The sequence below is a fragment of the Dermacentor albipictus genome, chromosome 10 (assembly GCF_038994185.2).
Source record: "Dermacentor albipictus isolate Rhodes 1998 colony chromosome 10, USDA_Dalb.pri_finalv2, whole genome shotgun sequence".
In the NCBI taxonomy this organism is placed as follows: Eukaryota; Metazoa; Arthropoda; class Arachnida; order Ixodida; family Ixodidae; genus Dermacentor; species Dermacentor albipictus.
Genome location: NC_091830.1, coordinates 59,705,225 through 59,721,976, shown reverse-complemented (window position 1 = coordinate 59,721,976; position 16,752 = coordinate 59,705,225). Strand labels below are relative to the sequence as shown.

Genomic DNA, 16,752 nt, shown 5'->3' with positions numbered 1-16,752 from the left:
AATTCGGCACCATTACCTGTGGGTTACTTATCCGCGACGAAGGTCAGGTTCAACGGGACAAGCTTCGCTTAGCCCCATCTTCAGGTAGAGGAAGGCTCGCCCAATTGGTTCTATATCGTCTAGAACAACTCAGAGAACTGACATTAGGATTTTCATTGGGTCGTGTCGATGATTGAGTTGTTGAGGCGTGTGTCCAGATGAACATGGAAGATGCCCTCGCAGCTTCAAATAGCGATTTCTTCTATATTCATCCTTTCATAAAAGCCTGGTGCGTCACGTTGATTCTTCATTATTTCAATCATTACCTCACTGTGATAGTGCCTCCTAGAGATTCAGATGCACACCATTTTTGTTCGAAGCTCTTGCTGCATGGCTAGAGACTGATGCGTACACAACACTCATTTTAGGAATTAAATGCGGCCGCTGGCTTTCAAGGGTACAACGCTCAGCGAGGCATCTATGTATGTAATATTTGCACTCCTGCCTTTCTACAGCTTCCCCTTCAAAAATGTAAACTTCAAACCGCCGCAAGAGATTCTAAATTATTATTCTATTATCCCTTAATCCCGCCCAAATTAGAATACGCCTGGGCAGTATGGTACCTCAATACTAAGCTAAATATTTAATGTTTTGAAAGAATAAACAAGAAAGCAGTCCGGTTTATTTACAACAAATCCTCACTAACTGACCCTCCATCGGAAATGGTGATAGCCAGTGACATTTCCCTTCATAAAATGCGTCAAAAAAGTTGTGAACTAACTTCATTTCAGTGCTTCTGAAGTAGAAACTTGCGGCAGATCTCTCACCGTATGTATCACCCATACTGAGCAGACGCACAAGGCACAATTAGGCTAACAACTTACTTTGCTAGAACTAACACTTATATATTTAATATTTTCAATGCATTGCCCTAGGAACAAATTAATTTAGGCATCTTCTTAGTTTCTCCTGCCGCACAAATTAGCACTGCTGCACTATATCATATCTCTTTTGTTATAGTTCTAATATTGCTCTAATATAGAAATAAATTCCATTATTCGGAATTCATTCCTTTTGTATTACGCGTTATAACACGAGTCTCCAGACAGTTTCCATTGTTGCTGTTTGTATTTGGCTGTAATCTTGAAACCGACGACACGCTTGGACCAAGCGGTCCACATTATGCAATAAATTAACAATAAATAAAATTCTCATACCAAAATATCCCTGCGCAGTTTAACAACAAACTACTAAGCGCGGTCAAGCTGACCTGCGTAACCGGGTGAGTTTGGTCGCAGGCACTAGAGTAACGGCTTGCTGACCTTGAAGCGACGGGGCCAAATTTCTGGTTACTGGTGGTTCATTTAACATTCGCGACCAGATTCGATGCTGAAGTTGGTGTTTTCTCAAGTGTCACTGCTTATGCGTCGGGTTGCAGTCTATCTCAATTTATGACAAGCTGGCAGCCAGAACTTTTCACTCCTCAGTTTGCTTAAGAATACCCTTTGTAGAGGCGTTGCAAAAAAAAATGGTTATTCTTGATGTCAATGGACCAGGACATGTATATTGGAGGTTACTTTTCCTGGTCAAATAAACAATAAGAAAATAGTTCTAAGGTGTTAGGGGACTTAAGATAGTTTCGTAAATACTTCCTTTAACAATTGAACAAACCAAGAAAACTACACTCTACACCCCCGCGTCGCTGTTGCACTTGCGCGTGCAACTTGAGCTGCGAGGAGAAATATTCCCCTATAAATGACTCATGTACACTGCAGATGACAACCGGAATTTGCATTTGCTGTGTTTCAGGCTCAGTCCCGTGTATGTAAATTTTTGAAAACGTTTAGGGGATTGTTCAGATGGTCCCCGGCTGTATAGCACTCGTACATACAGTCCCTGTACATATCATGCAGAATGTCGTTTAACCACATACCAAATTACAAAGGTTCCACAATTAGAATATCAAGGGAGCCAATAATGTTGACCACGGAAGTCCTTTATTCTCCAAGAACCATCTCCGCCTGTTGATGATCGTATAGTTCCATAGATGTAGGATCGCAAATATGTTGCCAGCATGCATCCTTGAGACCTGAGGCAGGTTACTGATTAAAATGCCGCCATGGACCTTCCACAATTGGTCGTGATTCCTCGGACCTCGGCTCCTTCATTTCTGATATTTAGCCAGCCAAAAAGACCGTTGTGTGTGCTACTCGTTGTGTTCTTCCTCTTTTGACTGGTTTTAATCTCAAGAATAGGTACCCAGATCCCTGATCGCGACTCTTCTGCAAGCCTCCTTCACGTTTACTGATGGTTCATCCCATGTATCATACGGTCTAAATATAAACCGTTGAGAAACTTCCCATATGACCGTGTTGGGAGGGATTTTCGAGTGCTCTCAGGTGGAATCATGCTCACTCCACGCGGACTGAGGTGGCAATTGAACTTGAACTGCCCCAATTCCAATAATGATACCAGTCATAATTTCCTAGAAACTTTTCTAATGACATACCTCTGAGGATCTATATTGTAAACGCTCTGTAATAACGCTACAGCTGAGCCGAAACTTTTAAGCGTGGTATTGCGGCGCATAGATAAGATTAGTCGTTATTTTGATTAGTTGTCTTATGTTCTACGTTCATTGGACATGCTGTAAATGTAACTTTAAACTTTCAATGCATGTCAATACGTGAGAATATTGGTACCTTGACCTATTTCAAAACATCCGTCCTAAACGTTGTGTTGTAGAGTTATGGCGTTGCGTTCCCCGTGTGATATTTCCGCAAGCCTGTGCTTGGTATTTCCACAACACTGTTGCTTTATGATTGCGTGAAAAATTTATACATGTCCTGAAGTGCATGTTTTCATAAACAAAAATAGGAAACACATAACCATTTTCTCAATATCGTGCAATAATTTGTGTAACTCAATATACATGACATGTACTTTCTACTTGCAGGCGTTCTCGTATACCCAAAGCTTCTAGAGAGCCGGACACACAGCAGTGGTCTAGTCCTTCACGTTCATCCTGGTTTGACTCTCACTCTCGAAAAAAGCTCTGTGTTGGCGGAGAAGTTATACTTTGGATCTTCCGCTTTCAAAAATACCGACAGAGCCACTGTAAGGACCTTGAATTTAGTTGAACATAAGTCCTTGCATTGTTGGCACAGCTCAGTTGGAGTTACACTGTAAATTCAGAGGCTGTAGTGTTTTAGATACCAAAAAAAGCTGCACAATAATATTATGTAAGAGCACTAAGTGCACAATTACGCTCTCGATGCGCAAATTGCAGGAAGAACAGGGCTCGTGTGCCTTAAAAATAATTCTGTTCTTGTTAGATTTTGTGCTCTTCTGACACTAAATTTTATTAAAGTAATGACGGGCAAATGGAAACAGAGCGAAAATATCCTTTTTATTAAGTGCAGTTGAACACTAGAGGCGTTTTCCTAGTAATCAAAGCAAAAAATACGGCGGCTTATGCATTTTACTCAGCATGAATTGCTTAATGATTGTGTTTATGAATTTTTAGCTACAATACTCTGTGATACCTATATAAGTTTTGCTGTAAAGAGCATTATAGGCTGTTAAATTATTTGTTGAAAAAAAAACGAAAATGAGAACGCGGGCACAGTCACATATTATATGCCTTGTTCCATTTCGGCAGAGTTTATTAACAGGTACTGAAATATTACCCGCGCGGCCATTACATCCTTGCCTTTCTCTTTGCAAGAATGTTCGTATATTACAATCTTAGTGCTAAAGAACCAGGTTTATGGTAGCCTTTATGACTGCCCTATATTTACATAGGAACCGTGTCTGGGGAAAAAGAAATCTAGGACAGCATCAAATAATGGAAAAAAATGATACAGCTTTCTATGCATGCTTTCTCTCCGAAGCGAAAGCTACGTATAAAGAGGTCACAATTTCGCGTGTCTATTGAAGTTCCCACATTCCACTTATTGTGTAAAAATTATCCGCCAGTAGTTAGGAACTTCTCAACTAAATGTAACCCAACAACAGCAATAACATTTGCGCATGGGCTAGTTTGTGGCCCTGCACGGGGAAAGACGGAGGAGTGGAAAAATAGCGAAACTGAAATTTATCCCGCAAACTGCAGTTTATTAGTGCAGGGGGGATAAAAATAAGACGTGCAAGCTATATCGTAGGCGAGAAAATGCGGCAAAATTTAGGTGGTCTTCAATGTAGGAAAAGACTATAGGAGCGATATCATAGTACATGCCCAGTCTTTAGTGAAAAAGGCGAAAATGTAGCATAAACAGGATGCGACAAGCTGTCACAATATAATATGGTCGACTACAATAACGCGTATATATATATATATATATATATATATATATATATATATATATATATATATATATATATATATATATATATATATATATATATATATATATATGTATATATGTATATATATATATATATATATATATATATATATATATATATATATACATAAACACAAAGGGGGTGTGTGTGCGTTTGTGTGACTGTGTGTGTCTGAAAGCATCCCTTACACACTCGTCGTTTGAGGCACGACCTTACGTATTGCACAGCTATATGTTAAATCGATAGAAATAACGACAGCCCAGATTGGCCGTAGATTATCAAAAATATGTAAGTTGGCGTGCAAGCTTGCTATACATGCTGCTTCTAAAGTCATGATGCAGTTGTAAAGTACGGAGCGAATAAATCTGTTTTGAAGGCATAGATAAGTGGTCTCTGGCAAAAACTGAGGTAGTGTAGAGAAATATTACGTGCCACAGCAAGTATCCGCATGTTCTATGCGGCCCTCCATATGGACAATACAAGCGTGGTACAAGCGCTTTTGACCGTGATTGGGCCATTGAAATGTCAGCGCCATGTGTGTCCATGGGTTCCCTTGTCACATGTTCGCAGTATACTACTTCCAACAATACTGCTGTGCTTTTCGTTTTCTAGATCGTAATACAACTACAATTCTGTGAGATTGATCTGCGACAGCATAGTGATAGCATTATTAACGGCACGAAGTAATGTTTGTGACTTTACCGGCCGTTTAACTTGCAGTGAACATTCGCTTAAATAAGTTAACTAGCTTGGTGTCACGCGCGTACATGGAGACAAAACAGATTCCGTTCGATGACCGCTATCGCTCGCTGTCACAATGCCCTCGCGAAGAAGAGTGCAAACACACGGGAGCGAGCTCTTATGCTGTCTCTCGCTTCAGCAAGTACGAAACTAGAGATTGAGTGACCTCCAAGGAGACAGCTCATATGCTGCGACCGTCCGTCTCGGCTGGCCACGCCTTTGCCCCAGCCGGAGATTACCTCCAGATAACGCACGAGGGGAGTACACGCTGAGCCACATCTACATCCATCTACAGCCACAACTGCGTTAGCGGAAGAAACGCGGGTAGTTTCACATTGTAACGTGGGCTCAGGGGCCCTTCTCCCTTCAATGGGCGCGCTTTATTGAGGGACCTCCAACACATGGAGCGCATCAAGCCACCTTCCGTCTGGTCTCGCACCTCGTACGCTTTCCTTCGTACCAGCGCCAAACGGTGGCCATGGTGGGACAGGTTATAGTCGCAAATAGACTTTGCACCGGGACTGGACGCAACGCGATGATTTGCGTTGAATGTGTGTATGCTTGCATCGCAACACAATTCCGCTTGTGATGGCGTACAGAAGATGGCGCTGACATCCGTCACAAGCCAGCTCTCCGAAGAAAAAAAAACATTAAATCAAATTATGGGGTTTTACATGCAAGAACCGCGATTGGATTATGAGGCACGCCGTAGTGGGGGCACTCCGGAAACTTGGACCACCGCGTGCGCCTATATCTAAGTACACGGGTGTTTTCGCCTTTCGACGCCATCGAAATGCGGCCGCGGTGGCCGGGATTCAACACTACGACCTCCTGCGTGGCAGCCCAACATCATAGCCATTAAGTAACCGCGGCGATTGCAGCAGTACACTTTGCAGGCAAATGAAATTTCTCACTGTACTTATTGTTTTGTGGAAAAAACAGTCGTTTTTCATTACCTCGTGAATTATGGCGCCATGTCAATGTACTTTCCCACAGTCGCACGTAGCTATCGTCACCTTCACAGACTTTCGTTTATTCTGCCGTATATGAAAATTTGCCGTTAGCATGTGGTTTAAATTGCCCGAAAATACTAAATTTCACGCTTACAGGCTCATATCCTTGTGTCGATGGCTAAAATTAATTTGTACATCCGTTGTTACCAACACTGCCATCTTGTGCTAACGCTACATACTCGCCCTTTCAGCTCCTCAAAGCAGGAGCTGGCGAATGCCTTGCGTTGCTTTGCACTTTCACTAGGCTTCATGAACAGTATATGGTATTCCAAAGGGCACGTATGTCGTCTAATTAACATATGGGTTGACAACCAAATTATATTAATTTTCGCTATCAGTCCCTAATTAGTCTCGATGCTCTGATCACCTGATACAATATTTCCCTGCAAATACATTTCTTTCTTATCAGCTAAATGGAAAAGAACTCGAGAAGAACCTATATCATAACAACGAGCATATGACGTCTCTAGTTGTCAAGAGGGTACGTGGCAGCGTGGAAGTGGTAAGAATAATAAAATAAATCCATGTAATATTTATTGTAATGCATGCCATCAATGCTTTTGTTTTTGGGCGAACAAGCGATGATGTGCTTTTTTTTACGTTTGCGATACCGCTGTTGAGATCATTCGTAGCCGACAAGATGTAGGCTACCTGGATGGCTGGATGGCTGCTGTATGCAGCACGCTTGCTGCATAAAAAGAAATAACATTTGTGTCGCGTGTTAATGGCAGCACTACTCAGAAATAGGAAGTGCTCCCAGCGCCGTGTTTAAAAAGCATTTGAGAGCGTGTTCAACGCAGTTTATTATATTTTCGAAAACGCAACACGAAGGATGACAAATAATGCCTACTAGATGGACGTTGAATTTGAACTCCGCCTGGTACCACAAAACATCAGCCGAATCAGACTGAAAGTTTGTACTAGAAGAAACAAACAAAAATACGCGGAATATTATGCTCACAAAAATGCTAAGCATGGCACTGAGAAGCCCTTATAATGAAGTCGAATATTTTTCATGCACCAATTCTACGAAGTGGAATGATTTACAAGACACGTAACATGCATCTACCACTCACATATAATTTTCCTGCTGTAAATGTACGCAAACAGTGCAACGTAGCATGAAACAAAAACTTTTAAAAAGCAACACATTTCCAGTTGATTTCTCTGTGCCTATATCTTCCTATAGTTTCGATTGCGGCACTGTAGGGTGTGTGTTAAGGCTATCCAATGTACACTGCTATGTACTCGTAAAAAAATTATTGTTCCTTCGGCTTAGCCTGTCTCCCGTGACATAGCGTCACGGGAGACAGCGGACTTCTGTACCTGCCACGATTTCCTGTAAACTTCGTTGTCTTCTTTTATTTGGGAAGTTCGACTCAAGCTCAGCTATTTGAGAGGTGGTCTGAGGGGCAGTAGCAGTGCAGAAGCTTGATGATGGCACGCTGCTGTTGCCTAGCATCAGCCACGAGGTTCAACGTGTATAATGAACGATAAGACACTTCTAGAATATTTGTGACTGCTCTGCGACTCTACTTCACCATGGAAACAGAATCTACATTACCTCCTCGTATATTTCTCCTAAAATGATTGATGGCCCCTCTTCGTTATTAGCCTCGACATTCGTATTTAGCCTCACAACACCCATGTGTTCGAGACGAGCTTGACACGTGACAGCTACTACAATGTCTTAACTAAACTTAAAGCTATCGATGAAGGCATCGTAGCTGATCGCAGTTGCACCAGCTTTGATGTCGTTCAGATGTACACTGGCCCGATCCACACTGTCAAGTAGTCGAAACAAGTTTTAAAAAATCAGTCCGTATACGTGATGCGATTATAAAACTTCACGTGTCATTGCATTTCAAAGTGGGAGTTCAGTGGGTGCAAGGCAGTGGTAACAATTACTATATTACTATAGGCGACAAGATTCCCAATCCCTTATTTTAGCCTAACAAGCTGCGTGCTTTCCTTCCGTCCAACTCCGCCTTATCTCTGTGGCTCGAATGTTACTTCTCCGATGGCGCACAAAGGCTCTATTTAATTGTGTGCCTACTCATCTCGTTCAAATATAACTTTGCTAGTATAATTATCTATCCGGTGACAACGAGTGGTGGTGTCTTTTACTCCTTCCGTAGAATTGGCATCGGGCCCAGAAGTTTAACACACCGAGAAATGATTGAAGGGCTTGGCCCCCGAGTCTGCAGGGGATTCTCGTCATCTGTTCTCTCCAGGGACAAATTCGAGAAGCTAAAACAGCATAGAAGTGCCGGTGTGGAGGAAAACAGCTCACCGCAGTGATTACGAAAGAATAATGATAGACGATAAATTCCACAGGCCATTTCTGCAGTTTCACAACGCTGGACTGTGGGCATTCGTTTAACCTTCATATGTCGCATACCAAACAATGATATCTGTGTTGGGAAAAAAAGGGGGCATAAGACTCCAGCAATCATCGCCTGGGAGCTTATTTACTGCGACTTGCATCATTGCCGCAATATGAAGATCGTGCGGTTGTTTTTGTTTGCCTGCTTTTCCTCGACTAATTGCGCTCACTCACTATAGGGAAATGGGACAAGGGACAAGGGAGAGAACAACAAGAGGTGAAATGCAGAGAGGTTCACTGGGTTGAGTGTCCATTTGGCCACTCAGCACAGGGGAACAGGGTAAGGACAGAAGACATAACAAAAGCAGAGAAGATAAAAAAGGAACGGTATCAGCTGGCACATTCTATATGTTTTCAATGAGTGCCGTTTCCGCTCAAGCAACACGCGACCTAACTACGTTCATCCATAAATGCCATCTCATTGTAGTGCAGATAAACTGAGATGTCGATGGCACAATCGCCTCCCTTCTTCCTTATGTGATACGCCTCGCGCAGCTCTGTCGCTCCGTTATCTCAGCACCGGCACAATACCTTCACTTCTTTCAGGATCGGCTTACACGGGCATGCCAAGCAATGAGTACGAGGGTGCCCATTCGCTTTATTCCTAATTGACAATTCATGAGTTGAACGAAAAAAACATTTTCGGGGCGACGGTGCTTTTTGCGTGCACGCGCAGTGATGTATTTCTGGGATCTACTTATATGTGATCTTTGTGGAATGAAGATTACTTGCAAGTCTGCGCCTGTCCTTGACTGCTCTCTCTCTCTCTCTCTCCTCTCTCTCTGTGGTCGTTTGTATGCGCAGTTGTAAAACAGACCGCTAATATGCACCAACTCGTTCCATAAGTTCTAAGCTTTCTCATTATCTTCGCTTTGAATGTGAGATAAAATCCATCGAACAATCCTCTTGAATCCCCAGCCCCGGATGTGCTGGGCTGCTCCAGAGTTTTAGCAACAAGTTTCTCACTTGGCACGCTACGACGTACTGGTAATGAAATGATTGCTCTAAGATCTCTGCTTTCATGCCCTTAAGAAAATGCCGTTTTTTGTCGCCATTTGTGTTCATAGCTACTCATTCGCCTTCTTACCCGACTCATGTGCAAGTGTTTTTCATTTTGGCCATAAGTGTATTATTGCTTTATATTTGTAGCACACTTATTTTCCGATAATTTCCCTGGCATATACATCCCACAGAGCAGATTTAGACCGCTCGCGGCAGAGTAATGCAGAATGAGGGTTCTATTTATCCATATAATTTTTTTTCATTGTAATGAGCGCCAATAATAACTTCGTATTGCTCTTATCGAAAAACTTATCGCTGATACTTATAATGCAACAACGTCGAAACCATCTTTTCTTTCAGTATTCATATAAACATTTCATTTAGTTTACATTTGCCGTGTTGCGTGCAGTCGGAATTAGTTTTTTTAATAATTTTATATCATAACAAAGCACGATTAGATTGGAACACCAAATGTACGCTATTGATTGTAATATGACGGGGAAATTTTAACTTCGAATAATGTCATCATCTGCTCGAACGTTCAAATTGGGACAATGTCAACCACTACACTGCATATTTGCAAGTCACGTCCCTGTAATTGAAGGGGTGTTTAGATACGCAGCAATATAAGCTCGCACACAAACAATAGGCATAGATCTGGCTCTTCTTAAGATCTGTTCAGAAAATTATGCAATGTTGTTGTTTGCATGTGGGGTTTTGTTTTCGGGGCACAAGTGAATTTACTGTGCTAATGGATGTCACAGAGAGGAATTCTCAGTCATCAACATGGAATTGCTCCGGTGGTTACAGCCAATAACACCAGCAGTGGAGATATTCCACACCGGATATTTGATGTCCAAGAAAGATCGTCTTCATTCGACGCAAGTAAGCTGTAAACTACACGTCGGGTTGTCTCTATTGGGCATATAACAATTCATTACGCGTCAATTTCGATTGGAAATGGCTTTCCTGGTTTGCTGTAAATTAGCAGTTCAGAAAAATATGGGCGCTCATTCAGCTGAAGTGTTTTTCTAGATGAGTAAAAGTTATGAAAACAAATTCTTATATTGAAAATTACCCCTTTTAATACTGCGGTTGAGGATCGTGAATCAAATCAATGCACTCATTTGAATTAAAGGGACCCAAAATAAGGTAGAATAGGAGCATACCTACCGCAATGTGCCTCATACGAGGCAGACACGACTTTGCAATGACATGATGCATGTGATCGTAAAGCCTCTGTTTTATAGCAGCATCAACAGGCTTCGCTTGGGCGACAGTGAACGAAATGATATGTGCTCACTTTAACTCAAGTCGCTTCAAATCAAAACTCAATGCTAGTACTCAACCTGATTGACCCGTGTTTTCCTTTATTTATAGAAAATCATGATTTTGCTCAAAAACGTGACCTATCACGCGATATGACTGTAAGTGAGTGCTGTTTAGGTTAGGTTAGGTTTAGGCTGTATGACTGGTGAGTGCTGTTTAGGTTTTTCATGCTATATTTTTTTCTTCGTTTCATGTAGACATCTTATCTGAAGGGACGTTATTTTAACACAGGCAGTGGAAAAGTGTAGGTGAACTTGTTTTGCTATAATCAATGTTCATGACAGCCGGAGTTGCTTTAAATCACATATGTGAGTTCTTTGAAAGAAAGCAACATTAGAGATGGAATATTCGCGAAAGCTTATCATGATCAGCGGGGCACTAAAGTATATTATGATTGTTATATTAGCGCAAAATGCTATAATTGAGGTGATAGAGTATCTGTAGTTCTGAAAATTAGGTGTGGCATAAGACCCAAATGAACTCCTACATGGTCTCGATATGCAAGAAATCGAAATGCAACATGATGTACGTCGTAGGAAATTTGTCTAGATTTTCCCAGCCCACATTGCATGAATTTGATTTATTTTTAGAACAAATTAGAAGTCTTTCCTCAAAATTTATGAAGCCGCATAAATCTTCATGTTAGGGACATTGTATTCACTACAACTAAAATATATTCGAGATCTCTTCATTGCTAGGTACTGTAAGTACATCACTATGTTCTATTCTTGATGGTGTACGTGTACGCGCGGGTAAATTTGCTCATTTAATAGATTTCTCTGGAGCGAGTGGCTGCTACCAACTGCGGTGCCTTGTGTATTTTTGGAGATGGATTTTATTAATTTAATAATTTATTTATTCATTTATTGACAAAAACTGCCGGTTCGAATCATTACCCAGGCATAATTGCAAAAACTTGCTCATTCAGTACACTCTAAACTGAGCAATTTAACCATACAAGTAGCCAGAACAGCGCAATCTAACCCACTCATCCTACTGTTGCAAAGTATTCAGAAAGAAGAGCAGAACACGGTTCGAGAGTTGTCGTGTTTACAACGTGTGCTAGAAGACAGCTTCCATCACATGCTCCTGAAAGAAAAAGGAATAGTTGTACATCAAGTTTTGCAAAAACAGTTTTCCATAACTTGACTGCTTTTCTTATCACATACTATTCCTGACTGCATTATTTATGTGCTTGTTCAGTGAAAAGTTGGAGGCGTTTTTTTTTCATGCAAATACTAAGTAGAGGCTGCTTCGTTCTTGCATAAAGAATTGTTACTGCGCCTTTGCAACTATAATTGGAGAGAATATATTGCAGTTCACGTCCTTGTATGTATTTTTTTACGTTCACAAAGCATCTCCTTATACAGGTCGCACACTCCGGGCAGAATATTTGGTGCAGAAGCATCTTATAAGATACCAATTTACTTGCCGAATAGGCAGTTTAATTGCATGTGGGATACATCCAAATCTGTGATTGGCTAGCCTACTAATTTGTGGATGCCCAGTGTTCAATACCCCGCAGGGGCGTCTGCGTCAGCAGGCGTTTGGTGTGTTGCGACACCACGTACCCGAGCACACGAGAGTTGGACCCTCCGTGCGTAGCCGTGCGCGGCTTAGCCGTGTCCGGGAAAAGAGGATCCTAGGGGTTGAGCCGATGCCGGGTGTTCGGACTTTAAGGCCCCCTGCGGAGGCAACACACCTCTTTTGCCTCGGCTTCACGTAGACGGCACCCCCGGACTGACCCACCCGGGGGAAATCGGTAGTTGCCTTTTCCTGTCTATCGCTCTCCCTCCAATCTTCGTCTTTCTCCCACTTTCCATTTTTTCTGTCTTCTCCTGGCTTCTCTTTACTTCCAATTTTTCCAGGCAGCAAGGGTTAACCTTGTGTGAATAACCAACCTAGGTTATTTCATATTTGGTTATAGTGGTAATGTACAGCTGGCGTTTGCAGGCCGTGTTTCACAGGCCCTGCAGCGTCCCCTTGTAGGACTCCACGGTGGGTGGCTGGCGGTACTGCCAAAATTACAATCTCCTATGGATACCTCCTTTCCCCCACTACCTGATCGCTCCCTGAAGAGGGGGCGCACCGATGAAGTTTTAGAATTTTTCGCCCGTCAAAAAGAAACTTTCCCTCGTTTCCACGTAGTCCACTCCGAAACACCAAACAAACCCGTACGAACAATCTCACCATTCCTCGTGTCCAAGTCCTTGACCCCAGTTCTTGGGACAGGTTACAAAGCATCCAGAATGGCAAGTGGTGCTTTCCTCTTGGAGCTCCGCAACCTCAAGCAATATAAAAACCTGCCCAATCTAGTATCATTTGGCGACGCCAAAGTGACAGTAACTCCGCATCGTACTATGAATACCACCCGTGGCGTAGTCTCCGATGATGATCTCTTGGAGCTTACTGAGGCTGAGCTCTTGGAGGGCTTCAGTGAGCAGAATATCATCAACGTTAAGCAAATTAAGATGAGGCGTGATAATAAGGGAAATACAGACCAAACACCTGATACTTACTTTTGGCACAAGTGTTCTGCCTGAGTCCATCGAGGCCGGGTATATCAAGCTCCGTGTTCGGCCATACATCCCTAATCCCCTGCGTTGCTTCAAATGCCAGCGCTTCGGTCACAGTTCACAGAGCTGCCGAGGCCGTCAAACCTGCGCGAAATGCAGTGCTCATGAGCACACTTCTGAATCTTGTGAAAGCTCTCTCCAGTGCGTAAACTGTGAAGGCGAGCACGCTGCATACTCGCAGTCGTGCCCATGTTGGAAGAAAAAAAAAATAGTTACAATTAAAGTAAAAGAAAATATAAGTTTCAAAGATGCACGCAGGTGGGTATCCTTCCTGCCAAAGCACACCTTTGCCGATGTGGCGCGTCAGGGGACAGCGCCACAACGGTCTCCGGTGGCTGTCCGGCCCACACCCAGTGAGGCCGCAGTGACGCCATCGGCCCCCGCGGCGGCTGCAGCTAACGCTGCTACGCCAACACAGCAGACGGGGCCATCGACCCTGAAGGTGGGCGCAGCAGAGGCTGCCCCAACCTCCCCGGCCCCTTCCAGCGCTGGCAACAGCCGGCGCAGCCAAATCCCCCAGGGAGCCCCATCGACCTCCGGGCTGGTGGACGCAAGGGCCCTGCCCTCCAAGGCGGGACTCTCTCTTGTAACTACTTGCTCGCAAGAGCACGTGTCTAGCGCCTCAGAAGAGGCAATTGACACTACCCCTGTCCTCAAGGCGCACCAAACGCCTAAGGAGCGGCGAGGCTCCATCGAACGCTCCAGAAAGGGTGGAACCCCCGTTACAGGGCCTCGAAAGAGCTCTGTAACCTAAGGCATAACCTCCGTTTCCATACACACAGCACTGATTTACTTTCAATATGGATACACAAATTATTCAATGGAACGTCAGAGGTCTTCCTAGGAACCTTGATGACGTACTGACGTGATGTCAAGTTCCGCAAGGATCGCGATGATGCGGTCGTATCATCAGGCGCTGTTGCCATTTTTATTCACAAAAGTATTTCCTGTCAGCGTTTACAGCTACAAGCGCCCCTTGAAGCAGTGGCGGTTCGAGCTGTTCTCCTAAACAAACTCACCACCATTAGCTCTCTTTACATACCCCCACAATACAAATTAACGAAACATGAATTCAAATCCTTTATAGATCAATTGCCAGAACCTTATGTTGTCCTTGGCGATTTCAATGCGTACAGCTCCCTGTGGGGCGACTCTCGTATAGAAGCGCGAGGTCGTCTTGTTGAACAGTTCCTTATTTCTTCTAGTGCGCGCCTTCTGAATAAGAAGAAACCCACTTAGAACTGTCTTGCAAACAATACCTTTTCTTCAATTGATCTGAGCATAGTTTCCCCGGCCATACTGCCTGAACTCAGATGGGAAGTTACGAACAATCCTTACGGAAGCGACCGCTTCCCCATACTATTAAGAACACAAAGAAAGCGAATATCCACCTTAGGCTCCCAGGTGCAAGATTGACACAGCAGACTGGGAGAAATTCCGAAACTTAACTTGTATATCATGGGATGACATGTCTTCTTTAGAAATCGATGCTGCTGTGAAGTACTTCACAGCCTTCATAATAGATGCCGCATCAAAATGCAGACGTGAAGTAAGTGGCTCGGCATGCAAACGGCATGTCCCGTGGTGGAACGATGAATGCAGAATCGCACGTAGGATTCAGAACAAAGCGTGGGGGTTGCTACGCGCTTCGCCCACTGCAGAAAATCTTGTCAACTTTAAAAAAGTAAAGTCCCAAGGTAGGAGGACCCGCCGACAGGCCAGAAGAGAAAGCTGGCAGAAGTATTTATCGAGTAAGTACGCGTTTACAGATGAGGCCAAAGTCTGGAACAGGGTAAATTGAATTAGAGGGCGACAAACATATTCACTCCTTCCGGTAAGTACACAGGGTGATACACTGCAAGATCAGGCAGACTCACTTGGGGAGCACTTTGAGAGCGTATCAAGTTCAAATAATTATTCGCAATCCTTCCTGAAACATAAACAAATAGAAGAACATAAGCCATTAACAAGAAAATGTCGAGAGAATGAGCCTTACAACCGTCCTTTTAGTATTGTCGAATTGAGAGCTGCCTTGAGCGCATGCAAGAGCTCCGCACCAGGATCTGATAGAATCATGTATGAAATGCTCGAAAACCTACACAATGACACGCAAGTTACACTACTCACACTTTTCAACACCATCTGGGATGCAGGGTACCTTCCAACCGCATGGAAGGAAGTCATTGTGGTCCCTGTTTTGAAACAAGGCAAAGACCCTTCCTCAGTGGGAAGTTACCGCCCCATAGCCCTAACAAGTTGCATTTGTAAGATGTTTGAAAAAAAATGATAAATCGGCGACTCATTCATTTCCTTGAACAGAGCAAAATGCTTGATCCTCATCAGTGTGGCTTCCGAGAAGGGCGCTCCACAACCGATCATCTCGTACGTGTTGAAGGAAATATCCGGGACGCATTTATAAATAAACAGTTCTTCCTATCGATATATCTCGATATGGAAAAGGCGTATGATATAGCATGGCGTTACGGAATCCCAAGAGACTAGTTAGAAATGGGCATCCATGGTAATATGCTTAACCCAATAGAAAGCTATCTGTCTAGTCGTACCTTCCGGGTAAAAGTCGGCAATGTGCTTTCACGTCCTTTTATGCAAGAAACGGGTGTACCCCAAGAAGGCATGCTCAGCTGCACACTCTTCATCGGGAAGATGATCCCGCTTCGCGTTTCATTACCACCGGCAATCTTTTATTCTGTCTACATGGACGACATACAAATAGCTTTCAAATCTTGTAACCTCACAGTCTGCGAGAGACAGATACAGCATGGCCTGAACAAAGTCTCAATGTGGGCAGAGAAGAATGGATTTAAGATCAATCCTAACAATCCTAAAATTTAGTCGACAGCAATGACCGAGAAAATAGCCTATACTGATATCTCTTGTTGCTAAGAACGGCCTTTGAGTGAAACAACGTGTTCATTGAAACCAACCTTGGAAAAGAAATTCATCAACGACACCTTGTGCATTACTCATTGATGATTCTTTTGCAGAGCAACCAACTGGGAAACAATATGAACTTAAGGTATTTACAGTGGAGACATGTATTCTGACAAGCATCAACTACACCCGTTATTTTAACTCAACAGAAGAAATAATCATCTACCTCGCAGCTATGCTGAATGCGGTGAGCTGCACTGACTGCTTTTATCAAGTGACCAAGATAGGCTGACAAAGATAGCTGTTAGGGTATTTGATAGGTATTTATTTTGTTTGCGCGAGGAACTATACCAAAATATTGGTTTATGAAGTAATTTGTATAGGAATGTACGTACAAACAGATGTAACACTTAACGCAAGGGTAGCTTCCTGGCTTCTCATGTAATTTTTCGACCAACCCACCAAAAAATTCCATGCAACATAAGAG

General features: G+C 43.1%; 1 protein-coding gene across 8 annotated transcripts in view; it reads left to right on the top strand.

Annotated features, from left to right (window-relative positions):
• LOC135912140 (uncharacterized) overlaps positions 1–16,752 on the top strand; it is an 87,447-nt gene that overhangs the window by 12,540 nt on the left and 58,155 nt on the right. For all 8 annotated transcript variants that reach the window (XR_011508976.1, XR_011508975.1, XM_070527201.1 and 5 more), the window contains 4 exons: positions 2,936–3,096; positions 6,490–6,582; positions 10,233–10,353; positions 16,379–16,512. Coding sequence is in view for 6 of the 8 variants with exons in the window: in XM_070527201.1 (XP_070383302.1) it covers positions 2,936–3,096; positions 6,490–6,582; positions 10,233–10,353; positions 16,379–16,512 (509 nt within the window). In the remaining 2 variants the exon portion in view is untranslated. The remainder of the gene's footprint in view (positions 1–2,935; positions 3,097–6,489; positions 6,583–10,232; positions 10,354–16,378; positions 16,513–16,752) is intronic.